This window comes from Oryctolagus cuniculus, chromosome 12 (genome assembly GCF_964237555.1).
Source record: "Oryctolagus cuniculus chromosome 12, mOryCun1.1, whole genome shotgun sequence".
NCBI lineage: Eukaryota > Metazoa > Chordata > Mammalia > Lagomorpha > Leporidae > Oryctolagus > Oryctolagus cuniculus.
The window spans coordinates 54,358,295-54,385,300 of record NC_091443.1 but is presented as its reverse complement, the minus strand read 5'-3'; the positions used below and the strand labels follow the sequence as shown (position 1 = coordinate 54,385,300).

The 27,006-nt window shown below is 52.1% G+C and overlaps 1 protein-coding gene across 3 annotated transcripts in view; it reads right to left on the bottom strand.

Moving 5' to 3' along the window:
• Positions 1–27,006, bottom strand: part of TEP1 (telomerase associated protein 1) — a 49,276-nt gene that overhangs the window by 4,918 nt on the left and 17,352 nt on the right. For all 3 annotated transcript variants that reach the window (XR_011380826.1, XM_051822585.2, XM_051822584.2), the window contains exons 10-46: positions 25,342–25,451; positions 24,390–24,480; positions 23,973–24,165; positions 20,573–20,741; positions 19,964–20,122; positions 19,750–19,827; positions 18,175–18,305; positions 17,812–17,871; positions 15,084–15,242; positions 13,843–14,019; positions 13,494–13,614; positions 12,835–12,959; positions 12,466–12,579; positions 12,257–12,374; positions 11,925–12,119; positions 11,632–11,807; positions 11,379–11,535; positions 11,076–11,255; positions 10,554–10,646; positions 9,455–9,587; positions 9,148–9,298; positions 8,913–9,046; positions 8,664–8,752; positions 8,300–8,414; positions 7,666–7,906; positions 7,265–7,388; positions 4,467–4,591; positions 4,239–4,338; positions 3,906–4,061; positions 3,602–3,814; positions 3,194–3,347; positions 2,888–3,100; positions 2,322–2,482; positions 1,987–2,100; positions 750–857; positions 281–413; positions 115–191 (exon numbers count right to left, since the gene is read on the bottom strand). Coding sequence is in view for 2 of the 3 variants with exons in the window: in XM_051822585.2 (XP_051678545.2) it covers positions 115–191; positions 281–413; positions 750–857; positions 1,987–2,100; positions 2,322–2,482; positions 2,888–3,100; positions 3,194–3,347; positions 3,602–3,814; positions 3,906–4,061; positions 4,239–4,338; positions 4,467–4,591; positions 7,265–7,388; positions 7,666–7,906; positions 8,300–8,414; positions 8,664–8,752; positions 8,913–9,046; positions 9,148–9,298; positions 9,455–9,587; positions 10,554–10,646; positions 11,076–11,255; positions 11,379–11,535; positions 11,632–11,807; positions 11,925–12,119; positions 12,257–12,374; positions 12,466–12,579; positions 12,835–12,959; positions 13,494–13,614; positions 13,843–14,019; positions 15,084–15,242; positions 17,812–17,871; positions 18,175–18,305; positions 19,750–19,827; positions 19,964–20,122; positions 20,573–20,741; positions 23,973–24,165; positions 24,390–24,480; positions 25,342–25,451 (5,147 nt within the window). In the remaining variant the exon portion in view is untranslated. The remainder of the gene's footprint in view (positions 1–114; positions 192–280; positions 414–749; positions 858–1,986; positions 2,101–2,321; positions 2,483–2,887; positions 3,101–3,193; positions 3,348–3,601; positions 3,815–3,905; positions 4,062–4,238; positions 4,339–4,466; positions 4,592–7,264; positions 7,389–7,665; positions 7,907–8,299; positions 8,415–8,663; positions 8,753–8,912; positions 9,047–9,147; positions 9,299–9,454; positions 9,588–10,553; positions 10,647–11,075; positions 11,256–11,378; positions 11,536–11,631; positions 11,808–11,924; positions 12,120–12,256; positions 12,375–12,465; positions 12,580–12,834; positions 12,960–13,493; positions 13,615–13,842; positions 14,020–15,083; positions 15,243–17,811; positions 17,872–18,174; positions 18,306–19,749; positions 19,828–19,963; positions 20,123–20,572; positions 20,742–23,972; positions 24,166–24,389; positions 24,481–25,341; positions 25,452–27,006) is intronic.

Sequence of the window (27,006 nt, the reverse complement as noted above, 5' to 3'; positions counted from 1 at the left end):
CTAGGAAGGGTGCAGACAGGCTGGTAGGGAGCTGACACAACAGAAGTTTGTCCCACATATGGTCTCCACTCCCCCCAGCCACCACCACCACCAAAGTCCCTGCAGGCAGCTCACCAAGAGTGGATGCCACAACCGTGTGGCACCATCCAGTCCAGCCGTCACCACAAGAAGCTCTGACCCAGGCTGTCCAGCTGATAGGATGACACCGAGTCAGCCACAGGGAGGAGGCAGGGGAGAGGGAGGAGGCAGCAGGGAAGGGGAAGTGATCCATTTTCACTACCTGCACGGGGCTGCAGGGCAGCTGCACAGTGGCTGATGGGTTCTGAGTGAGCAGGGATGCTGGTCAGCTCTACACCCTGAGGGTTCCACACTTTCAAGGTCCCATCCCGGCCCACAGACACCACGTGCTCCTCCTGCCGAAAGAGCACAGGATCAGAGCTGGGTCATGCTGAGCAGGATACAGGAAGCAGGGCTCCCTCCACAGAGGACTGGCAGAGCCTTGGAGGCTTGCAGGAGGTCAGAGGGAGGAGAGCTCAGGATCCGGGGGGTGGGTGGCTCAGGACTGCAATCCAGACTCAGATGCTCCCCTCTCTTCCTCACACCAATCTTCAGCATCAACACCATCAGCCAGTACCAAGCTTCTGTTTCTTTATGTTCCCTCTGACTTTGGGATCAGATACCCAGCACACCCTGTCTCCCAAAGCCCCCTTAGAGATGCCTGGTGAGTGAACTCTCCATTGCCATCTTACCACGACCGCCACAGAGCTCACAGCACTCTGATGGCCCAGGAACCGGCCAAGCTGCTGTCCTGACTGTGGGTCCCAGAGGCCCAGAGAGCCATCACTGGAGCAGGAGATCTGCAGAGTCAGAGGTCAGACGAGTGAGACTATGAGCACCCCACCACATTCCTGTCTGTTCACAATACGCAGTGGAAGGCAACAAGCCCTGTGATCCTAAGGGCATAGACAAGCATTGAGCTGTGAACTGGGGGAAGTTTATCCCTTGGAGCCTTGGGTCTCTCAACCATTCGATGAGGACAATGATGGTGCACTTGTCTGATCCGGTTGCTAGGAGCTGAGTGTACCTACACAAAGGATTTGGCACACTGCCTGGTACACAGTGAGCATATGAGAAATAGCAGCTGTTGTCCCTGTTGTTAACGTAACGTCAGTCAACAAAGATAAGGCTGAAACCCTGCAGCACCAAGGAGAGGTCTGACTACCTAGGAAGGAAGGGCAGGATAACCTATGGCAGGTCTTTGCAGCTCACGTTCATTCCTTTCTCACCTCTTGTTGAGAACAACAGGAGGACTCTGCATTGGAAAACTAAGCTCCACCAATCCTGAGTGCATAATCCGAGATGCATTTTATGCCTAAGGATCAAATAATTCATAGTGCTACATTTTACCTGCAGGGCTGGGGCAGCCTAAACCCTAGGGAGACAGCACTGTGTTCTTGTTAGGAGCATGGGCTTTTCAGTGGAGGATGGCCCAAGTCCTTGGGCCCCTGCACCCACGTGGGAGACCCAGACCAAGCTCCAGTCTCCTGGCTTCAGATCAGCCCAGCTCCAGCCATTGCAGCCATTTGGGGAGTGAACCAGCGGATGGGAAGACCTCTCCTCTCTCTGCCTCTCTGTAACTCTGCCTCTCAATAAAGAAATCTTAAAGAAAAAGAGCATAGGCTTTCTTATCGGAAAGTTTACTGGCTCAGCTTTATCAGGGACATGATCTTGGACATGTTCTCCATTCTAACTGAGTTCAATATCCTCGTTTGCAAAATAGAGATTAAAGAACCTACATTATAAGGTATTATAAAGACTAGGTGGGACAATATACATAAAGAGTTCAGTTCAATGCCTATATACATACAAAGTGCTCAATAAATGCTGGCTTTACTATTCTTAATGGGTGCTAGGAAAAGGATACAGGGCAGTGTTGTTTTCTCCCAAGAGCCCTTTGGCTCCGTGCCACCCTTGTGCCTTACTCACCAGTAGGTTGTCTTTGGTCCAGGCACAGCCAGTGATCCAGTCACGGTGACAGGCAGGGAAGGTGCAAATCAGAACAGGCGTTTGGGGTGTCCTCACGTCCCAGCAGAGGAGAGTCTGGTTAGGCCCCAAGGGGAAGCAGCAGTCAGGACAAGAAAAGGCAGGTGGGACTACCAGGCCTTTTCAGGCAAGAGGTTTCAAGGAAAAGGAGTGCAAAGAATGCAGCTCCACAGAAGATTTGGGGGAGCAAGAGCAGGAGGAAGCCATGGCAGTGAGCCCTGAAGGAATCCCGGAGCCAGGGGGCTGCGGGGCCCAGGGTGCACCCTTTCAGAGCTCACCTGATCCCTGCCCCCGGTGGCCAGGCTCCCTCCATCAGCACTGAAGCCGCAGCAGGTCACGGGGCCCTCATGTCCCCGGAGCTCGGTGCCCTGAGGAAAGTCTTCTGACTTGTGCGGCAGAGTCAGCAGCTGCCTCTGCCACAGCCGCACTGTGAAATCCTCTGCATTGGAAACAGAGAGGAAGGCTTCCTGGAGGAGGAGGCGAGGCAGGCCTGGGAGTCCAAGGACAAAGGCAATCACGGGAGCTGAGGGTTATGTCTGCAGGCATAGCTCCAAGGGAGGGATGCAGTGAGTCACAGGCGGTGGGGGAGGCCATGGACAAGGGTCACTCAGTTGGCAGATAAGAACTCAGTCCAGGCTCCCGTTGGGTGGCTCAAGACGCTGGGTTCCTGCCACCCACAAGGGAGACCTGGGTTGAATTCCTTCTCCCAGCCCTGGCCATTGCAGGCCTCTGGGGGGAGTGAACCAGCAAATGAGAGCTCTCTGTCTCTTTCTCTGTCTCTCAAATAAACAATGTTCTTTCAACGTTAAATGATTCAGTAACTCTGCCCGCCACCCAGCAGTACCTGAGGCGGCAGCCAGGAGCTCCTGGGAGGTGGCGAGTCCCAGCACAGGTTTCTGGTGTCTGGACAGGAGCCAGAGGGACTGGAGAGTGCTCTCCCTGAGCAGCCAGCCCTGCAGGGAGCCGTCTTCCGCCCCACTCACCAGCACCTCGGGGCTTAGCCAGGCCAGTGCAGACACTGCCACATCGAGAGCTTGACACTGAGCCCCCTGGGAACCTGCACAGCAGAACAGGGGGCTCAGCAAGGGGTAGGGATTGGGGGTGCCATCCTCCAGAAGGCTCAAAAGCCCACCCACCTCCCCTCCAGTACCTGAAGGGATTTTGTAGATCCTGATGCCATCTGCTCGGTACCCAACAGCCACCCGATCACCACCTGGGCTGAGAGCCACGGAGAGGGCGGGAGACAGGGGAAGGGAACCTAGGCACCCACGGGGTTGACCGAGAGACCCTGACCACACCTGGACCTGTGGGGAGAAAAGGGCTTAATGACACCCACCTCCACCACCTGGTCATTCTCCCCAGAGCCACAGCCACTGCTGTCCTCGTCTCCTTCCAGAGACCTGCCCACGCACACACTGCACCTGTCTCCTGCTGTTGCCACCTCCCGAGCCTCTCTACCGACAGTCCCTTCGACAAAGCCCCACCCTCACCCACCCGGGAACACCCTCTGCCTTTGCTAGGCCCTCCTGGTAACCTCCGCGGGCCTCTGTGACCCGACCTTGCCATCCTCTCCAGCCGTCAGCAACTGGCGCCCGGCATGCAGGAAAAGCACAGCTGCAACAGAGCCGTCGTGGGCAGGGAAGGCAGCCAGCTGGGTCCCCTCGGGCCAGGCCCACAGCTCTACTGTCCTGTCCAGCCGGCCCACAGCCACAACCTTCCCAGGCACATTGAAGGCCAAGGTGCGGACAGAGGCTCCTGGGGCTCCCAGTTCCTGCGCAGGGAGGTAGAAATGGATATGCCAGGGCAATGATGGCTGTCATTTCCCCTGGTCCGCTCTGCCCCCGCCCCCGGTCCCTTCTTACCTTGGTGACTCTGAGCCCGTCCACTTGAAAGAAGCTGAAGCTTCCAGCCCAGCTGCCCACAGCTATTACCTGGCCCTCGGGGTGGAAGGCAACGCAGTTCAGGGACTTGGGACAAGTGTGCTGGGAGGCCAGCTGCCCACGGACCGTGTCCCACAGCTGCAGAGAGAGCAGAAGACTCAGTGCTGAGCTTCTCAGCTGCGGAGCTCCAGGGGCCACCTCTGTCCAGACCCTCCCTCAGCAGGGAAGGCGTCCTGAGGCCAAGCAGTCAGCAGCCTCCGCCAGGCTGGGCGCACGGCCTCACGGGGCTGGCCACCACGGCCCCCTTGTCATCACCTTGAGGCATCCTCCCAGGCAGACTGTGGCCAGCAGCCGGCGGTCTGGGCTCAGGCAGCAGCTAGTGATCTGGTACTGGTGAGCCTTGGTCTGGAGCACCCTATCCCAGGAACACAGAGTCGGGCTGCTGGGGCCTCCTTGGCCATAGGCACCACCCCCCTTCATTCCCTTTCCCTTGGGGCTTCCGACGGGGGAGGTCTGACTGATGCAAGGGGAAGAACCCCTTACCTGCAACCATGCTGCAGGTCCCAGAGCTCCAGGAGCCCATCGAAGGCAGTAAGAAAGAGAGCATTGTCCGAGAGGAACAAACAGGAGGAGACTCCATCACAGCCACTCACCACAGACTTCTCCTCCTGTGACAGTGAGTGTGGAAGTTGGTTCAAGCCATCCTCTGGGCCCCTGCGTGCCACCGTTCCAGGCCCCAACCATAAACCAGGCCAAGGCAAGAAGCACTTGAGCTCTTGGCTCTCAGCCTCCCCAGCCCATGCTCAGGGTCAAGTGGAGCCTCATGATCCAAGCAGGGTCACATCTCTCTCCATTTCCAAATGCAACACCTGTTCCTCAAGTCACAGATCTTGATGGAGCCAAGGGAATGGGGTTGCATGCACACTAACACGTTGGGGTGGTGGACGATAAGGGTGGGAAGAGGAGAGAGAGAGGCTGTGGCTGCAGGACTCACTTCTCCAGCCCGCCCCACTGCTACCCTCCCATAAGCAGCCCCTGCTGCAATCATTCCCAGCAATGAAGGCAAACATTCTCCCCTGAGTCTCTGCTCAGGCTCTCACTCAACCTAGGAATGCCTGCCCTCCTCCATCCTCTGTCCTCCTGTATCTGTACAACTCACTTGCCTCTTAATTATGCCATGCAGCTTTGTTGGGATCCCTTTTAAACCCTGTATGTTATGTCTCCCAAAAGATTGACTGCCTGGTGGGCAGGGACAACATTCTAAGCCCTGTGTTCCTTGCAATGCTCAATACAATGCCTTGAATGGAAGATGCTCAGAAAATATTGATTTTTTAATTTAAAATATATTTTAAAGATGGAAAAGCTATGTTTCTCAGTGGAAGTGATTATCTCTGGTTGGTGAGATTGTGGGTGCTTTCTATCTTTTTCTTTGTCTTTAGTGCTATTTTTCAAATTTTCTAACATAAGTATATATTATTGCCATAAGAAAAAAAATTAGAGTATAAGGATATCTCAAAAAGTTCATGGAAAATGGAATTAGAAAATAAATTTGGGGCTGGTGTTTTGGCACAGTGTGTTAAGCCACTGCTAGCAATGCTGGCATATCTGAGAGCAAGTTCAAGTCCTGGCTACTCTGCTTCTGATTTAGCTTCCTCTTCCTGTGTCGGGAAGGCAGAGGAAGATGGCCGCCACCCACGTACAGACCTCGCTGGAGTTCCTGGCTCCTGGCCCAGGCCCAGCCCAGGCCTGGATGCTGCAGCCATTTGGGTTATGAACCAGAAGAGGGAAGAGCTCTCTCTCCCCCCTTTCTCTATCACTCTTTCAAATAAATAAATCTTTTTTAAAAAATAAAGTTAAGAAAAATAATCTTTTTTTTTTTTTAATTTTTGACAGGCAGAGTGGACAGTGAGAGAGAGAGAGACAGAGAGAGAAAGGTCTTCCTTTGCCGCTGGTTCACCCTCCAATGGCCGCCGCTGCAGCCGGCGCACCGTGCTGATCCAATGGCAGGAGCCAGGAGCCAGGTGCTTTTCCTGGTCTCCCATGGGGCGCAGGGCCCAAGCACTTGGGCCATCCTCCACTGCACTCCCTGGCCATAGCAGAGAGCTGGCCTGGAAGAGGGGCAACCGGGACAGAATCCGGCACCCTGACCGGGACTAGAACCCGGTGTGCCGGCGCCGCAAGGTGGAGGATTAGCCTATTGAGTCACGGCGCTGGCTCAATAATCTTATTTTTTTAAAAATATAAATTTATTTTATTGCAAAAAAAAACCCTGAAATCTATACATAGTTTTTTTTTTTCTCATAATCTCCACTACCTTTCTGAAGACCCATCACATGCATAGATTTCAAAATATTTGCACCAAAATAAATTCCAGGCAGTCTGATGTGGGATATGATCATCCCAACCAGTGTCAATCCATTGCACCAAATGCCCACCCCTAAACTTATCTTTTAGTTCCATTTTTTCCACAAATATTTGAAGAACCCTCATATTTTGAGGTATATACTTCAGTATAACAGTAAAGAAGGAATAGGGGCCAGTGTGTGGTAGAGCAGGTAAAACCATCATCTGTGATGCCAGCATCCCATTTGGGCACTGGTTCGTGTCCTGGCTGCTCTACTTCCAATCCAGCTCCCTGCTAATGCACCCTGGAAAGCAGTGGAGGATGGCCCAAGTGTTTGAGCTCCTGCACCCACGTGGGAGACCTGGAAGAAGCTCCTGGCTCCTGGCTTGGCCTGGTGCCACCCTGGCCATTATGGCCATTTGGGGAGTGAACCAATGGATGGAAGTTAGCACATTCTCTCTCTCTCTCTCTCCCTCTCCCTTTCTCTCTCTGTAATCCTTTAAAATAAATAAATTAAAAAAAGAAAAACAGTGAGGAATGAATAGAAAAGTGCTATGGAGAGCAGCATGGTTGTCCACGGATGGCTGGGATGGCACAGGGAGCGTGGCCCAGTTTCCCACTGTGGTGCTTAGGAGAATGGGGCAATCAGCACAGAAAGAAACTAGGAGGAGGAGCTAATTTGGAGGCAGGAGGTGATGTTAAATTGGAATTCAGGTACAAAGAGTGCCCAGCAGGAGGTATGGGGGTGGGAGTCCTATATAGAACCAGACTCCCCCCTCCCCCAAGGCTGAGGGGCTGAGAACAGAGGAGGCTCTAGGGGAGGAGGGAGCAGACCAGGGCTGTGATGCTTCTCTGACCAAGTCCTTCGATCTGATGTGACAGGAGCAGAGACATTACATCAGTCAGGTGACTATAAGCCGGTGTCACCTGTCTAGGGCTCCAGGGAAGTCTCTGAGGGTTTCTCACGGTAACGGCTGCACCGCCTTGCATGTCATACCTGCCAAGTTCTCAGGTCCAGCAGGTACACCGTCCCGTTGGCAGTGCCCACAGCTGCTCTCTGCCCACTGGGGGAGATGGCCACAGCCGTTGGGGAGGAGGGAACTGCCAGAGACAGGCTGAAGCTAGAGAAAGGAAGAAAAAGGGGCATTAGCAGGAGAAAGCAAACAGGAATCTATTTCTGCACTTGAAGCCCTCTCTCCGTAGTGATACCGGTCCGTCCTTAATTCTCCAGCTTCAGAAAAAGGGCTGCAGCTGGGGCTGGCATTGCGGTTCGTGAGCTAAGCTGCCACCTACAATGCCAGCATCCCATACCAGAGCACCAGTTACAAAAAGGAGAAGAAAAGGCAGCAGCTTGCTCTCTGGGGAGCCTGAGGAGTCTGGGGTCGAGGGTCCTCCTACCTTTGTTGATCCCTCATGGTCTGGGGTTTATTAAGCCACCGCAGCGTGTGCTGGAGACGCCATCGCTGGGACAGCAGAGGGGCCTGGTGGCAAAGGGGTGAGTCTTGAGGCTGGTTGGCCGCCTGCTGGGCCAGAAGCAGGGGGTACTGGCTGAGGACGGGTGCCTGCTGCCTCAGGAAGGTGCGAAACACAGCAACAGCAGCCTCGGGGGCCTCGTGTTCCTCTTCAGGGACTGAAGAAGCTACAAAAGACAGGCAGACGTCGCTTGGGGGCCAGCCCGGACCCTGGCATAAAGTGATAAAGCTCAAAGCAAGACCTCTGTTCCCCAGCAGAAATGTTTGCAAAAAAAATAATTTTTAAAAACAACTTGGGGCCCCACTCCAAACCAGCAGAACCAGAATCTGAGGACCCAAAGATCTGTAACTTGAACAGATTTCCCAGAGAACTTCATGCCATTGAGAAGCTCTGGTCTAAGGGATCCAAGCAAAAGGTGTCCTTACCCTCTCGGCAGTCTCAGCTTGCAATGGAAGCATGACTGTTTTCCCACTGCACCTCCCCGTGCATGAGCTGGGCCCCTAGAACACTCCCAGGGGGCCTCCATCCCAGGGAAGAAACTCCCAGGGATTTATCTCACCGTAGAGGGCATGTGCCTCCAAGAGCCGAGAAATCAGACCCAATTCCAGGTGTGCAGCCACCACGTGGAGACTGGTGAGGAACTTCGCAAGAAGGCCCTGGTTCCCACTCTGGAGCTAAGGAAGTCAGATTGGGCTCATCAGTGAGCAGAGAGCTTGGTGAGCAGGAAGATTCTGCTCTGAGACCCTGTCCATCAGCCAGGTCCTAGACCCACCCAGTAGCTGGGACAAAGGCCTCAAGAAAGAGAGAGGACTGGGTGGGAGGGGTAATGGCTGCTCTGATGGTGGTAGAGGTAAGAGATGGGTAGGGTCTCAGAAGGCAAAGCAGCTGCCTGGACAGAAATGTCCACGGGGCTTAAGACAAACCAAGTGGTGAGGCAGGTCTCCCAGAGCCTCCGGGGGGCAATTTCGGAAGGTGCCTGAGCCATCAGGATCACACGTCTTCCAGAGCTGGGCTGTGAGAACAGACGTGGAGAAGGGCTCAGGCGCTCAGCTCTTGAAGGTGACGTCAAAGTCATCCTCCCCCAGGGGTGGCAGGTCAGGGGGCCCGGCAGGTGGGGCACTCTGGGCCCAGACCCCACAGTCTGTGCCTAGGCTGACTTGGGTTGCACCCACCTGCGACAAGGATGTGCGCCATGCTCTCCAGGCCCAGCTTCTTCCCATAGCGACGTTTAGCTGCTGTCCTCAGAGACCCATCAGATAGGCGGAGGCGGGCACCAGGGCGCTCCAGAGGGCCCTCTCCTAGCAAACTGTCCCCACAGGAGGAAGGGAGAGAGATCGCATGGGGCCAGGGCTCAAAGCTGGGAAGGCAGAGTGATGTCAGTGGGAGCTCAGCGGGGGGCACCTGTACCTGCGCAGACTCTGGACGAGGTAGGCAAAGGACCCCATGGGGTAGGGGTCTCCGCGGTTGCCAGCAGCCACTGCTTCTTCCCAGCTCTTAGTCCCCCTGGGCAGGATCCTCCAGGAACTCAGCACTCCATGCAGCTGATCCACACTCAGACCTGAAGACCAAGCTCTCTGAGACCCTCCCCAAACCCCAACACACACCCATTCCCATGACACCTGGTCCTCCTCGCGCCGCTTGCTGAGACCCCATCTGAACCAAAGTCATCGGACCCTTTAAGTCCTCAGCTTCTCAACCCACCCCGACCACTGACCGCTACGTGTGACCTCCAGGGCAGCCAACGCTTGGGAGAGAATGTCAGGGCCGTGCTCCTGCTCCAGGGTGCTCAGGATGTGCTGCAGCAGCAGGGGGACAGTGGCAGGCAGGGTGCGGAGTGTCTCAGACACCTGGGGGGGCGGAGGGCCTGGCCGTCAGTTGGGGGCAAATGGGGAGACGCAGCTTCATTTGTACGAGAGGGGAGTGGCATCAGGAAGAACAACGGGCAAGGATGAAAAAAGTAGAGAAATAGGCTGGGGCCGGCGCTGTGGCATAGCAGGTAAACCACTGCCTACAGTGCCGGCAGCCTATATGGGCACCAGTTTGAGTCCCGGCTGCTCCACTTCTGATCCAGCTCTCTGCTAAGGTGCTTGGGAAAGCAGTAGAAGATGGCCCAAGTGCTTGGGTCCCTGCACCCACATGGGAGACCTGGAGGAAATTCCTGGCTTCTGGCTTTGGTCTGGTCCAGCCCTGGCCATTGTGGCCAATTGGGGAGTGAACCAGCAGATGGAGATTTCTCTCTCTCTCTACCTCTGCCTCTCTGTAACTCTGCCTTTCAGATAAATAAATAAATCTTAAAAGAGAGAGAGGCTGGCGCCATGGCTCACTTGGTTAATCCTCTGCCTGCGGCACCAGCATCCCATATGGGCGCCGGGTTCTAGTTCCAGTTGCTCCTCTTTCAGTCCAGCTCTCTGCTGTGGCCTGGGAGGGCAGTGGAGGATGGCCCAAGTGCTTGGACCCCTGCACCCGTATGGGAGACCAGGAGGAAGCACCTGGCTCCTGGCTTCGAATCGGCACAGCGCCGGCCATAGTGGCCATTTGGGGAGTGAACCAATGGAAGCAAAACCTTTCTCTCTGTCTGTCTGTCTGTCTCTCTCTCTCTGTAACTCTGTCAAATAAATAAATTTTTAAAAAAGAGAGAAAGAGAGAGAGAGGGAAATAGGTAGACAAGAACAGGGGACAGGAGTGAGGTGATGACAGGGAACGGGCGATCACAAGGTGGCAAGGGAGGAGGAGTAGGGATGAGGGAAGGAGACAAAGAGGCGGAATGGAGGAGGGGCAGTAAGAGAAGACTCAGACGATGAGGCACAACCGACCTGCTCATACAGCGTGAAGAGCCGCAGGTGATCGGTGACCAAGCGCAGGTAGAGGGGCAGGCCTGACCCCCGCTTCACCAGCAGCAGTTGCATCTGACAAGACTCAGAGGGCTCAGTGTGGGCAACCAGGAGCCAGCCCACAGCCAGCCCTCTGCGCCCAGCACCAAGCCCACCACGAGGCACGGCCATCTCTGAGGCCCCCAGCAGGGGACAGGTCCACGGCATCACCTCGGGACACAAGCATCCCTCCTCACACTTCCCAGCCAGCCCCTGTGACTCAGCCTACCCGACCCACAGCCAGAGAGTGACTCCTCCCTTCACCCCCACAGGCCCTGGAGACGCCACGCGCCAGGCACACAGGCTGGGCAGTGCTACAGGAAATCACAGTCATCCTAACAGCTTCCTCAGCACAGAGGTGCCGAGAAGGCCAGAAGGAGCAAGTCCGCTGGGCAGCTGACAGCCTCGGCTCCCCGTGCCTGAGCTCCCAGACACACACACCCACCAGCCCTGTCCTGAGCCAACCTGGTTATTAAAAGGCGACTCCTCCAGCCGCTTCCCGTACAGAGCCAGCTCCTCTCTCACCAGCTGGGCCCGGGCAGTCGGCTCCAGAGCCCCCAGGGCCACCACATGGGCACCCTGGCTCTGCTCAAGCGTCTCCCCCAGGCCTGCATCACTCGCCACACTCAGCACCAGGTGTACCCACTGTGAGATAGAGGAAAGGAGCAGGGGCGTAGAAAGAAGAGAACACCATGAGAGAAGTCCCTCTCCCAGCCACCACCCCTCTCCTTCTTCCCCAGCTGGCCTCTGCCACCTTCTCACACTCACCCGGGGCAGGGTCTTTGGGATCCAGTCTGAGATCAGCTGCCCCTTCGGATCCACCAGCCTGTCAGCCCCGTCGATGATCAGGACCAGGGTCTGGCCAGGTTTCAGGGACTCAGCCGACTTGGGCAGCAGCCTCTGCTGCAGCTCCCACACCAGGCCTCTGTAGGGTGAGGGGCAGTCGGGGTCAGTGGGAGAGCAGACACAGGGGTGGTGCCAGGAGGCATCAGTGAGGCTGGGTTCACTGGGAGCTACGCACCGGTAGGTGTTGGGCAGGGCACCCAGCTCTCGCAGCTGGCTGTGCAGATAGGTACAGAGGCGTCTGAGCAGGGTGAGGGCGAGACCCTGGTCAGGGCGGGCCCCTGCAAAGTGGAAGAAGACCATGGGCGCAGCCTTGGCCACATCAGGAGCCCGCAGGGCTGACACAAGGGATGCCTACACGGGAGGGGAGCAGAAAACACAGCCGCATTTTACACGCACAAGCTCTCTGTGCCCCACCTCCTGAGCCCACCCAGCCTTCTTCCCTCTTGCCAGACCCCTGAAATGCTGTACCAGAAAGGCAGTCTTGCCCTGCCCCGACTGCCCGGTCACCAGGGTCAGCCTCTCACGGCGCAGGGTCACTTGCTGCACCATGTCCTGAAGAAGGCGTGGGCGGGCGGGACTCAGTGGGCTCTGCAGCTGCTGAAAGGTGGCCTGGACCAGGTCATCGTCTGGGATGGACGCCGGCTGCTCCAGCTGGGCCCCGGGCTGAGGGCACACAGAACAGTGACCGTCTGTGAGTCCATGCTCTGCAGAGCCTGCCCCCAGAGTGATTTCCCACCTAGGACCACCCAGACCACCCGCCCCCCCTCTCCACTCCACCGGCCACCATCACTCCTGCTGACCTGCAGGTAAAGCTTCTGGATCATATTCCACACATCCTGCAGCACCAACTGCCCAAACTCCTCCAGCCCCCCAACATAGGGCCGGCCAGCTGCTACACCCCCCCACTCACAGGGGTATCTGTGGGCAAAGCAAGCACAACCAGAGTCAGCGCAGGCTTGGCTCCCTCACCACAAATCTGTCCAGGTGCATTCCACCGCCCCCAGCCCACCTGCGGCAGGTAACTCCTTCCCGTCTACTCAGGTAGCTCTTCAGTTCTGAGATTCTCCGTGCCGCGTCTTCAGACTCAGAAGCAAAGTCCGATTTCCAGGCATCTGGCACAGAGCTGATCGCCAAAGTTACACTCAGGGCCAGGCTCCCTCCACCAACCATCACACACAGCTGTGAATCCCTGAACGCCTTAAGTCTGCTGACTTCAGCTCCAAGGCTGACTGACTTGGGGCCACAAAGATATTCTCCCTGAGGCCTGTTTCTCTCTTCTGGCTCCCTCCTCCTACACTATGAATCTGGGGGAGAGATGACTGAGGCTGCCTGGCCCTCTGGGGAGGGGTGTGCGGGCCCTGGAAGCAACAGAAGGTACCTGAGGAAGCTGGAATCCCGGAAGTAGATGAGAGCTTGGGCAGAGGGCTGCCGGTGTCGGTCCCGGTTCAGGAACTGCATCACCTCCATCTCTGTCACAGAGCGCCCTGAGGGGTACTGCTTGGCCTGCAGGGAGAGGGCAGACACAGGCGGGTTCAGCTCTAGGTCACTTAGACCCCTCAGCGACCTGCCAAGATCCCGCTCCCTCCAGATACAGCTAATTGCGAACATTCACGGAACGCCTGTCCCAGGGGGAGCATTTCTGCTCTAGATTTTTCATTCTCATAGCAACCCTGCAATGTGGGTGCTGCTGCTTCTCTTTAATGCGTGTGGAAACCAGGCAGAGGTTCGATGAAGCTGCTTCCCAAAAAGACACACAGCCTATAAACGACACACGGGAGATCAGAACCCAGATACGTCTGATGACACAGACCTCCCCTCCTCCCTCTCACATCCCTTGGCCAACTCCAGAGAGCCTTAGCAAAGGAGCGTCCCCATCCAGGACTTAGCCACTTGTGGAATTCCTTGCCTGTGTTTCACTCCAAGCCTCCAGGACCTGCCTGAGCATGGTCCCAGGATTCCTGACAAACTGTGGCTTCCCCGACCTCTGCCTAACCTTGGTTTCCTCCCCACCCCCTCCTCCAACCTTGTGTCACTCACCCAGTGGAAGTGAGGATGGTCGGGCAGGTTGTAGCTGGGGGGGACGTAGCCATAGCGGGAACCCAGGATCCCTATAAACAGCTGCGAATTCTCTACCTCCCCAAGGCACACCTCCAGTTGCCTGTAGGCACAGGTAGGAAGACATGTGGGAGTCGCTGGTGCAGAGTTATCAGTGAACACAGGCAAAGTCGGGGGGCAGGGCCCTGGGGTAAACTCGGCAAAGTCAGAGCAAGCTGCTCTCATTAGCACCCGAGGGGCAACTCCTTGCCTTGCTCTCATCCATCCTTAAGGCCCAGCCCTGCCCACCTCAGTTCTCCCACCCCAGCCCCTCGTCACTGTGAGGTCCCACCTGTTCCTGCGGGTCTCCTCCTCAGTGATGCCCCAGCGCAGGTCAATGGCATGAAGACTGATGCGGTGAGGGGCCGCTCGGGCCTGCAGGGCCGGCAGCACGGACCTCAGCAGCAAGTCCCGCTCCCCGTGCATGTCCCGGAAAGTGGATGAGATGAAAAGCCGGATGCTGCGCCAGCTGAGGAAAAGCAGGGAGCCGGGCTCGGTCTAGGGATCAGCCCCACTGCCCAACCCACAGACATGGCTCCAACCACCTCCACTAGGGATCGGCCCCACTGCCCAACCCACAGACACGGCTCCAACCACCTCCACTAGGGATCAGCCCCACTGCCCAACCCACAGACACGGCTCCAACCACCTCCACTAGGGATTGGCCCCACCGCCCAACCCACAGTCACGGCCGTGACCACCTCCACTAGGGATCGGCCCCAACGCCCAACCCACAGTCACGGCTCCAACCACCTCCACTAGGGATTGGCCCCACCGCCCAACCCACAGTCACGGCCGTGACCACCTCCACTAGGGATCGGCCCCACCGACCAACCCACAGTCACGGCTCCAACCACCTCCACTAGGAATCGGCCCCACCGCCAAACCCACGGACACGGCTCCAACCACCTCCACTAGGGATCGGCCCCACCGCCCAACCCACAGACACGGCCGTGACCACCTCCACTAGGGATCAGCCCCACCGCCCAACCCACAGACACGGCCGTGACCACCTCCAGCACTGGGCGTGAGACAGATCCCACTGGGAGCAGAGCGGGCTCCGACAGCTCTCCAGAGAACACCCCACTCTGAGCCACAGAGTCCTGGAATTTCTTGCCTTTTCTCCTGATGCGCTCCCCTTTCACCTTATCATTATTATGCACTTATCCTTTGCTCATGATAACCAAACAAGGTAAGCATTACTATCATCTCCGTTTTATTGACCGAGAAACTAGAGCTTTAAGAAATTAAGCCATTAGCCCAAGTTTCAAGCTACTACTTAGCAAAGCTAGGATGAAAGTCAAGCCCTGGCCTAAGCCCTGGATCTGTGGCCACCGTGCCTGCTGCCCTCCCCTTAGTCTAACCTCCTCTCAGCTTCACAGGCTGCCAGTTCCCTGTGCTAGAGAAACAGTGCCCAGGGGAGAAGATGCATACCTTGGAGAACAGAACAAGCTCAACAGCCAGAATTTCAGAGTTTGTCGGATCTGATCGCAGCCCCTCCCCATTCACAGAGGCATAGAAACACAGGCTGACCTGGGCTGGGAAGTAGGAGCTAAGAGGCTTGGAACATCCTCTTCCAGGGGCCGGAGACACACAGCTCCCGTCTTTCCTCGGGGTGGTGGAATCTTGAAGATTTTGTCCATTTGGCCTACGTGTTCCAGAAGGTGGGAAGCTCCACGCTCTGCAATGAACCTGAAAAAAACAGCAACAAAATAAATGAAAGTAGAAGTCTGGACCAGGAAAGCCTTCCAAGAGGGGCAAGGGGACAAAGGAAGGGTCAGTACAGGTCACCCAGTACACTAGAGCTCCTTCAGGTCAGGTGACTATGTATAGTGAATCCAGACTTAAGATAGGACATTGCAGAACCACAGGAATAAGGAAGAAGAATAAACAGCTGGAGCCGCTCCCGCAGCACATAAGGCTAAGCTGTAGAGTTTGAACCTTCCCCAGTGAGCTGGATCAGCTCTCTACCAGCCATGAGAGATCCATGGAGAAGGAAAAGTGTGTGTGAGGCTCTGCAATAGGAGCTGAGGGAAATGGTGGCATCCAGAGGAAGAAGTGGTGGCATCCCGAGGAAGAAGTGGTGGCATCCAGAGGAAGAAGTGGTGGCATCCAGAGGAAGAAGTGGTGGCATCCCGAGGGAAAAACAAGACAGGGAGAAGGTTAAGGGGAGAGAGACAAAGTGAAAAGATTTTTGTAATGCAGCTTAAATATTCACAGATGAGGATCTTCTCCGGCTCAAGAACTGCACAAGGGCCATGTGATACGACTGACTCTTGAATTGTTTCTCAAGAGACTGCAAACATTGCAATCCCCCATGCCCCTTTTCTTCTTCCCTACCAGTATAATTAGCATAAACTTGGCTGGACACAAAAATAACAGACGCTTAAGCAGCCATTTTGAACCATGAGTTCAAAGCTGAGTATATGAGCATGGTGGAGTAATGACAGCAAGGGTGCCTCGAACAATGAAATAACACACAGGAGTAGCACTGTGGGGCACTGGGCTGGGCAAAGATGTTTTAGTTAATCCCTCAGTAGCACAGGCAACAAAAGCAAAACTTGACAAGGGGAACTGCATCAAACCAAAGAACTTCTTTCTATAGAGCAAAGGAAAAAATCAATAGAGCAAGGAGACAATCCACAGGATGGGAGGAAACATAGGCTATTCATCTGAAAAGGGCTTAACATCCAGAGTTTATAAGGAATTCAAAGACATCAACAGCAAAAAAAAAAAAAAGCCAAACAATTCATTTAATAAACAGGCAAATGATCTAAACAGACATTTCTCCAAAAAAATATACAAATGGCCATGAAATACAGTAAGAATTGATCAACATCACTAACCCCCCAAGAGAAATGTAATCAAAACTACAATGAAATGTACCTCACCCTTGGCTGGAATGGCTATTACTAAAAAGATTTTAATAAAAGTGCTAGAGAGAATGTAGAGAAAAAGGAACTGTTATATACTATTGATGGGAATGTAAATTAGTACAGCCATTATGGAAAGTAGTACAGAGGTTTCTCAAAAATCTAGAAGTAGTCTGATCCAGCTCTCTGCTGTGGCCTGGAAAAGCAGCAGAGAATGGCCCAAGTCCTTGGGCCCCTGTATACATGTGGGAGACCTGGAAGAAGCTCCTGGCTCCTGGTTTTGGATCAGCTCAGCTCTGGCCATTGTGGCCATTTGGAGAGTGAACCAATACATGGAAGATCTCTCCCTATCTCTCTCTGTCTCTTTCTCTGTCTCTCTCTCTCTCTTTTCTCTAACTCTGCCTTTAAAATAAATAAACAAATCTTTAAAAAAAAATCTAGAAGTAGAACTGTCATATAATCCAGCTATCCTACTATGAGTCTATAACCAGAGGAAATGAAATTAGTATGTCTAAAAGACATCTGTAGCCCTATGTCTATTATAGCAACCATGCCATACAGTCTCCAGTTCAAATCCCAGTTGCTCCACTTCTGATCCAGCTCATGCTATTGTACCTGGAAAAGCAGTAGATGATGGTCCAAATGCTTGGGCCCCTGCACCCAGGTGGGAGACCCAGAAGAAGCTCCTGGCTCCTGGCTTTGGATAAGCTGAGCTCTGGCCATTACAGCCATTTGAGGAGTAAACCAGCAAATGGAAGATCTCACTCTCTCCGTGTGTGTGTGTGTGTGTGTTTGTAACTCAGCCTTTCAAATAAATAAATCTTAAAAAAAAAAAAAAAAAAAAAAAAAGAAAGAAAGAAAATGTATTCAGGGCCAGCATGTGGCATAGTGGGTAATGCTGCCACCTACAACACTAGCACCCCATAAGGACACCGGTTGGAGTCCCAGCTGCTCCACTTCTGATCCAGCTCCCTGTTTGTTCTATATCACAGCAGGATACGTATAGTTGACAATAATCAATGGCATATTTCAAAATAGCTAGCAGAGAGGATTTTGAATCATCCCAACACAAAGAAATGATCAATATATGGGGTGACAGATATGCCAATAACCCTGTCCTGATCATTACATTGGGTATATATATTGAAATGGCACACTGTACTCCATAAATCCATACAATTATTACATTATTATAAATAACTAAAAATAAAAATGTCTGTAGTTTGAAAAGACATCAAATGCCTGGGCTCCTGCAACACTGAATTGCTAGTATATCTGGAACAAACTTTTATCTTGCTTTAAAAAATAGGTAAATGGAGTTAAACCACAGATCTCTTAGAGATGCTCTAACAGAGCCCCAACCCCCTCAGTGTCCACCACGTACTCACTTCAGTATCCCGTCAGTACAGCCTGAGAGAGTCACATCATTGGGATGCGAAACTGGTGGGCTGGCAAAGAACAAAGCAGTCGTTAACCATCAGAAACAATGTGTCCCTAACACCCTAGGAAGACCTCTCCCTCTGTACTCTCACAGGGCTACGTGCCAGGCAAGGGCTGGAAGGGACCTTCACCAACAGGTATAGACCTGGCATGAAGACTTCAGAGAAACTTCCAGCACTTGGTGCGGCAGAGGTAAGGAGGCAGAGACGGGGAGTGTCTGGCTAATGAGAGTACCCCAAGCTCCGGCACGGCGGAGAGGAGACGGGGATCACGCATGGCAGACCCTGGGCGGGGAGAACAGGCACCCTTACAGGTAGTATAACTGTCTCAGGACGACACCGACAAAGAGGCACTTGGGATTCACATGCTGCCAGAAGAGCTGTTTGGCCACATTTATGCTTCTCTCATTCATCATTTCGCCAAAGAGGATGACCCTGTCCACCTGTAGGATGAAAGGGAGAGGGCTGAGACCAGGGAACGAGGGGGTAGAACAGATGCTAAAGAGCTCAGGATCTCAAGAAAGGAGGACTGGAGGGAGCAGGGGAACTCAGAAGGCGGCAGGAACAGCCTCTCCTGGGAGCTCTCTGAATGAGAGCCACACCCCGACTCGTGAGGGGGTCAAAGTGGAGGCTGGGTAGGGGAGTGGTGTACTAAAGCAGGCTCATTTAGGGCTGCGAGAGCTGATTCTTAAATTTTCAAGAATTTTGTGAGTCATTTACTAAAATGGTTATTATTGGGCCAGCTCTGCAGCATAGCTGGTAAAGCCGCCTCCTGCTGTGCCGGCATCCCATATGGCCGCAGGTTCAAGCTCCAATTCCGATCCAGCTCTCTGCTGTGGCCTGGGAAAGCACTGGAAGATGGCCCAAGTTTTTTGGCCCCTGCACCTGTGTAGGAGACCTGGAAGAGGCTCCTGGCTCCTGGCCTTGGACTGACTCAGCTCTGGCCGTTGTGGCCATCTGGGGAGTGAACCAACAGCTGGAAAACCTCTCTCTCTCTCTGCCTCTGCCTCTCTGTAGCTCTCCTTTTCAAATAAATAAATAAATCTTTAAAAGAATTTAAAAATAAATAAATAAAATGGCCATCATTAAACACTAAGCTGTATAAGCTTAGAAGTCAATAAATTATATTAAAAACAAACATAACACTCAAAACTCATCACTTTCCTAATTATTTTTACTCCATTTAATCATTATCAACCCTTGAGCTGATGTGCATCTACTGATTAGAATTATGGAAATATTGGGCCGGCGCCATGGCTCAATAGGCTAATCCTCTGCCTTGCAGCGCCCGCACACCGGGTTCTAGTCCCGGTCGGGGTGCCGGATTCTGTCCCAGTTGCCCCTCTTCCAGGCCAGCTCTCTGCTGTGGCCCAGGAGTGCAGTGGAGGATGGCCCAAGTGCTTGGGCCCTGCACCCCATGGGAGACCAGGAGAAGCACCTGGCTCCTGGCTTCGGATCAGCGCGATGTGCCGGCCGCGGCGGCCATTGGAGGGTGAACCAACGGCAAAAGGAAGACCTTTCTCTCTGTCTCTCTCACTGTTCACTCTGCCTGTCAAAAATAAATAAAAAAAAAAGAATTATGGAAATATTACACCATGGGGTGCTATACGGTACCACCTCCCAAATCTGTGTGACTCTGTGTTGACAGTTTGAAATCTACAGTGTAGGACCATTCACACCATGGAGATTAGCAAATGCTGATTTCGAAACTTATTTTTCCAAGAGAGGTAAGTTGCTAAAACTTCACCAGCATACCAGCTGGCAGCTGACCCAGATATTCTACATGGTTTGAAAGGTCAGTATCGAGGGGATAAGGAATGAGGTGTGTTGGTTGTAGAGGAAAATGCTGGGGGGGAAAGGGTGGTTCAGGGGCTGAGCAGTACTCACAGGGACCCTCTGTACAGTCAGAGACAGCAGGTACTTCCCCAAAGTATGCAGGGACGAGTCTTCCTTTTCTTCCAGCCCCTGAAGGAAAGAGACTCGGGCTGTGCGGCTGCACGGGACACGACCCATCAACGGCAAACACCACAGTCAGCCTGGGAACAGCACGGCCAGCCGTGGGTCCCTCGGACATTTTTGGATGGTGGGGTGGGTGTCTGACCTGCACTTGAGCCTGGAGCTCGGTGGCAGTTTTCAGGATGCCTTCTTCTGCCTTCAGCACCGCAGTCTTCAAAGTGCCTCTCCCACACAGCACGAGATCCATCTGCTCCGCCCGCGCGATCATCATTGCAATCAGCAGCAGCGCGTAGTTCAGAGGGGGCTGACGGACAGGCATCAGGTGAAACAGTGCTGTTATTCTGGGACCCCCTCCTTGCCCGCCTAGCGCTGGGAGCCAGGTCCCCCCAGTGATCTCAGGAAAAGGGAGAAGCTCCCCCATTAGGAGAGGGCACCCTCAGCAGGCTTCCAGAAAGCGGGGTGGAGAGCAGGCAGGATCGCTGCCCAAACTCAACACCGTAATGCAGAGAGGTGAACGACGTGGGACATGTTTTTATGAGAGTATAGGTAAGATCCAAATGTGAAAGACTGGTGTTATAATCCATGAACACGGCTGAAACCACATCTTAGAAACCGACCCACAAACCCAGGGCTCAGAAGCAAACTCACACCATTTATTTCAGGCTGTGCGCTTGCCCTAGAGAACCAGGTCTGAGAACAGGATCCCCCTTGGGCTACCTTCCAACCCTCTGGAGGGAGCTCTTTATTTCTTTACCCCTTGTGCGTTGCTCTTGGGGCAGAGCTTGTCTGCATTGACATCCGTCAGATAGACCAAGAGGGTGCGGCCGGGCAGCGGGGGCAGGTTGTACTGCACCGAGATGTTCACAGCCGTCTCCAGAGCCTGTCGGTACCGCTCCAGCAGCTCGACGTCACATTTCCACTGTCTGCAGGCAGGAAAGGCAGAGACACGCTTAGGGGCTTGTGGCCACGCTGCTTTGAGCAGGCGTGAAGACGGGGACGCACCACTCAGTTACGAGTCCTCTGCCTCCCTCCTCACGCGCTATCACTCTGGGCCACAGCCTGGGACAGAGGATCCCCCTGCCCCTGTTTTACAGGCCTCCTCAACCCATTCTCACAGCAGGAGAGGGGAAGTCGCCGGTGGACCCAGTCTCCGAAGTACTTGCCACACTCACCACATTAATCCATACTTAATTCACAAGGCAAGAAGTAAGTGCTACACATTGCAATTTGGATTGTAAATAGCAAATACTAACTGCTCTGAAAACTGCAATGAAAGTTAGAGAATGAATTAAACATTCATCGTGTTTTTCCTATATGATCTCTATTTCAGGGTCACTCGATAGTGTTAGCCGATGAGAGAGGCTATTTTTAGATTTCCAGCTAATAGACACAGGGAATTTGAAGTCCTTCCAAAGAAATGAGCTGTTTTGTTATTTTTTGGCTTAGTATGTTGAAACAAACAATTTCAGAGCTTCAAAAAATAAACAATAAATATGGGGAAATGATGGGAAACCCCTAATTTGCAGCTATCAGTGGAACAACTGATTCAGGTAAAGATCACCAATGGATGAGCCACTAACCACAGTGCAGAGATGAGGCTAACACTACCAAAGCCACATACTTATGAGCAGGACCAAGAGACTTCTACACCTCCTGATCTTGTATTCTGTCAGGTGGTCCTATGCAAAGAGTGTACACAGAATCACCAGGAAGAGCTGGCGTTGTGGCAACACTGCTCTCCCACATGGGCACTGTTTCAAGTCCCAGCTGCTACGCTTCAGACTCAGCTCCCTGCTAATGTGCCTGCTGAAGCAGCAGAGGGTGACTCATCTGGGGCATGAACAAGTGGATGGAAGACGCCTCTCTCTTCTTCTCCCCTCTGTCTCAGTCTCTCTTTGAAAACAAGTATTTTTTTTTTTAATCACCTGGAAATATTCTCGCAAAAAAGAGAGAGGAGAATATGTTTATATTCAAGCCTTTAGAGTTAATGCCTAGAGAATATGGCATAAAAAGTCACATTATATCACAAGGAGGTAAACCTAGAACGTACTACAATATGTAGGGCCCTTATACCTGCACAGTAAGTCATGACATGAAAACAACTGAAAGATTAAAAGAGTCAAGAGACTTAACCAAATGCAATGTGTAGACATTGTTTTGATACTGATTTGAATAAAATACTGAAATGATGTGTTTTAGGCAACTAGAAAGTTTGAATATGGACTAGACAATAGATAATATTGAGGAATTATTTTGAGCTTTGTTCAAGTTCCAGCTGCTCCACTTCTGATCCAGCTCCCTGCGAATGTGCCTAGGAAAGCAGAGGAGGATGGCCCAAGTGCTTGGGCCCCTGCACCCATGTGGCAGACCCAGAAGAAATCCTGGCTCCTGGTTTTGGCCTGGCCCAGCCCTGGCCATTGTGGCCATTTGGGGATTGAACCAGAGGATGGAAGATCTCTCTCTCTCTCTCTCTAACTCTGCCTTTTGAATCTTTTGAATAAAATAAATAAATCTTTAAAAATAAATAAACAGAAATTATAAAGAAAAAAGAAAAAAGGATCAGTAAAAGGAAACATGACAAAAATCTAGATAATCAGGGTCAGCATTGTGACACGGCTGCTAAAGTTGCCACCTGCAACACCAGCATCCCATATGGGCTCCAGTTCAAGTCCTGCTGCTCCACTTCTGACCCAGTTCCTTACTGATGGCCTGGGAAAAGCAGCAGAAGATGGCCCAATTACTTGGGCCCCTGCCACCCACATGGGAGACCCAGATGAAGCTCCTGGGTCCTGGCTGTTGCAGCCATCTGGGGAGTAAACCAGAAGATGAAAGATCTATCTCTCTGTCTCTCCCTCTCTTTCTGTAACTCTTTCAAATAAATAAATATTTTTAAGAAATCTAGATAATCTAGCAAACATTTTTGTGAATCTGTTATCCTATTCTTATTACTTGTATACATATATAATTTGTTTCACTTAATAACAATACTTTAAACTAGAGAATTCAGTAGTTTTACCAATTCTATTCAATAGAATTAAATTATAATTAATTAAATTGCATTAGATTTAAATTACACACATTATTTAAAAATTTCTGGTAGCCCCATAGAGTCACCAGGTGATGGCTCAAGTACCTGAGTCCCTACTACTCATGTGGGAGACTTGGATTGAGTTCTAGGTTCCTAGCTTTGGCCTGGCTCAGGCCCAGCTATTGCAGACATTTGGGGAGCGAACAAGTAGATAAAAAAATTTCTCTCTGCTTTTCAAATAAATAGAAATAAATAAGAATTATCTTTAAAAATGAGTAGATTAAATTAAAATTAATATATTAGATGTAATCTAATATATACAAATATTTTCATGTCAGCACGTAATTAATACAAGATTTACGAGTGAGATATTTTACATTCTTTTTTCAGGCTGTCTTCAAAATCCAACATGTCTTAACTCCCATTAGCCACATTTCAAGTGCTAAGTTAGCCAACATGTGGCTAGTGGCTGTCAGCTGGTCATTCCAGGCATACCATTTGGACTGGCATCTTGGACTTGATTCTTTAATGGCCTTGTGTTCAGCCACTGGTTAGGAGATTCCTGGACGCTGAGGCCTACTTGAAGGTCAGATGAGTCCTGGATTGTCTAAAGTGAAAATGAACGTACACTAGCAGAGTATGTAAAGGGCAGAGAGCTGGAACTGCACCAAGACCACACAAGAGGCTGTGTGTTTGCCTTTGCACTCGCTTGATCATAGCTATCTTTATATGACAAACATATTTGAAAAGAAGGTGAGTGGGTCAAAAAAATAAAACAGAAAAAAAAAACAAGCAGATATCATGGAGAAGAGAAAGAAAAAAACATGAAACAGAATAGAGGCACAAAGGGCACAGGAAGATGCTACACAGACTCAGAATCCTCGGGTACCAATAAAACAACCACAATAACAGAGTGGAGGCCCAGGCATGGATTTTGTTTCATGATCTCTCTACAGGACAACATTAAGATGAGTTTTGCAGTGCAACAGATGAGATTGTAACCAGGCCAGGTCCAAGCCATTAGGATGACTGACAAGCAGTATCTTTACAGACAAACAGCTGAGGTTCTCAGGTGACCCCAAGCATTGCCTGTTGCCCGCTCTCGGCTCCTGGAAGCTGCACACACCTGGCTTTCTGTATTTTCAGCTTTTCCCGCTTGAGCTGCTCGTACATCACAGGTATCATCATTACCATCCGAAGCAGTCGAGGTTGCCAACTATGGATGCCAAGGAGAATCTGACGGGAGAACCTCTTGACATTCCTTGCATTTCTAATCAGTATCCGCTTCATCAGTGTTGTATTGGAAGGAAAAGGCAACGCTGTGTGGCGACAGACAAATATCTGAGACAGGTGTCTCCTCATCTCTCATCTTGTCCTGCCAATACTAGGTCCTGAGCCTCAACCCTTGGGGCTTCCTGTGGCTGACTTCTGCCCACCCCACACCCCGAGAATGCAAGGCAAGAGGCTAAAGACATCAATGCTGCTGTCACCTGCATGCTCAGACACGAGAGGCAAACAGCAGTTGGAAGAAGGGCGCTGATACCTCTATTTCTGAGTTGAGTCTCCAGGTTATTGATGGAATCGTGGGCATTGAGGAATCTGAATGGAAACTGCCGACTGTGGATCACCGACTTCTGGAAAGGAAAGGATGGGTCATGAGCAGATAATAGGGGCTTCGGGGCTGCAGGGACCAGGAGGACAAGGTATCAACTCTTACAGTTTGTGGGAAGGTCAGGAAGGACAAAATGGACTTAGAGAAGAGATACAGAGGGAGGAGAGGGAAAAGAAAGTGGTCATTTTAAAAGACAAGAAGAGAGATAAAGGTGAGAAAATCACAGAAGCCCTGTTGCTTTTATACCTGACTTCCTATCGAATAAGCTAAATTATAGAAGTGCCTCTTCCTGGTAAGTTACTGAGCTCAGAAAATTAAAAAAGCTATTGTGGAGTGGGTGTGGTGGTATATCGGGTTAAGCTGCCCCCTCCAATGCCAACATCCCATATGGACCCTGGTTCAAGTCCCAGTGGCTCCACTTCTGATCCAGCTCCCTGCTAATGTGCCTGGGCAAGCAGCAGAAGATGGCCCGAGTCCCTGGACTCCTGCTACCCATGTGGGAGACCCAGAAGAAGGTCTTGGCTCCTGGTTTGGGCCCTGCCTAGCCCAGCCCCAGCTGTTCTAGCCATTTAGGGAGTGAGCCAGTGGATGAAAGATCTCTCTCTATCTCTCCCTCTCTCTAACTCTGTCTTTCAAATAAATAAAATAAATCTTTAAAAAAATGCTACTGTAGTTTCTCAAAGGATGGACTGAACCCCCAGATCTGTTTCCCCATGCAATTTCCAAACCAATTGGCAGCCCACATGGAAATACTGCGATGGCCTGGACCTTCTTCAGCCACCTGGAAAAGCCTGGCCGCTCCAGCAGCAGCAGCAGCATGTCCACACCTGTGTCTGGTCACAGGGCCACACCTCTAACATACCTCCACCCCCCCAACATGTACCGTATGCTGGAGGCGCTGGAGAACGAGCTCATGGTGGCGGGCACTGATTCCCACTCGCAGCAGGTTGCACAGGTTCCGGAGCATGGCCATGAATGGAAGCTTCCCATTGTCTGCAGAAGATGGGGCACAGGGTAAGCAAAACAAATGAGGGGCCAGTGCTGTGGCATTGCACAGGGTAAAGCCATCACCTGCAGTGCCGGCATCCCATATGGGCACTACTCCACCTCCGATCCAGCTCTCTGCTATGGCCTGGGAAAGCAGTAGAAAATGGCCCAAGTCCTTGGGCCCCTGCACCCATGTGGGAGACCCGGAAGAAGCTCCTGGCTTGTGGCTTCGGATCAGCACAGCTTTGGCCATTGCGGCCAATTGGGGAGTGAACCAATGGATGGAAGATCTCTCTCTCTCTCTCTCTGCCTCTCCTTCTCTCTGTGTGTAACTCTGACTTTCAAATAAATAAATAAATCTCTTCTTTTAATTTTTTTGACAGGCAGAGTGGACAGTGAGAGAGAGAGACAGAGAGAAAGGTCTTCCTTTGCCGTTGGTTCACCCTCCAATGGCCGCCGCAGCCGGTGCGCTGTGGCTGGCGCACCGCGCTGATCCGATGGCAGGAGCCAGGAGCCAGGTGCTTTTCCTGGTCTCCCATGGGGTGCAGGGCCCAAGCACCTGGGCCATCCTCCACTGCACTCCCTGGCCACAGCAGAGAGCTGGCCTGGAAGAGGGGCAACCGGGACAGAATCCGACACCCCGACCGGGACTAGAACCCGGTGTGCCGGCGCCGCGGCTCATTAGGCTAATCCTCCGCCTAGCGGCGCCAGCCCAATAAATCTTTTAAAAAAGAAAAACAAGCAAATGAGCAATGACAGGGGAAATCTACAATGGGAGGTGCACGGAGAAATGAGGTAAAAGGCAATATGAGCTCTGAAGCTCCAATATATGAAGTCTAAAAACTCAGGCAAAAGCTCTAAAGTCAGATGTTTTTTAATAGCATAATCTGACTTTTTTCAAAGACAAAAGAGGAAACAAAATAGAAATTAGGTACACGTATGTGAAAATAGAAAGAGCTTTCTGCAGTTAAAAATTAACAAAAGAACAGAGGAAAGGGAAGACTGAAAGTAACTTGGTTCTCTCCAATCTTTTTTTTCAATCAGCATAGGCAAATTACCTAAAACTTCCATGTCTTAAGTCTGAACGTCTATAGAGATTCCAATATGTCCTAAACCAGTCCTACCTTATTTGAAATGAATTATGCAGACATGGATACAAGTAAAATCAGAGAAGAGGTCATATGTTAAGACTGTATCTTTAGGGCCGGCGCTGTGGCACAGCGGGATAAAGCCCTGGCCTGAAGCACCGGAATCCCATATTGGCGCCGGATGTGGCCTTCTGGAGAGTGAACCAGCAGACGGAAGACCTCTCTCTCTGTCTCTACCTCTCTCTGTAACTCTTTCAAATAAATAAAATAAATCTTTAAAAAAAATTACAAAAAGACTGCATCCGTGTGTGTGTGTGTGTGTGTGTGTGTCTTGTCACTCAGCCTTTCAAATAAATAAATCTTCAAGGTGGGGGGCAGCGTGTGGCACAGTCAACCCACCATCTGTGATGCTGGCATACCGTACCAGAGTGCCAGTTCCAGGCCTACCTGCTCTACTTCCAGTCCATGCTCCT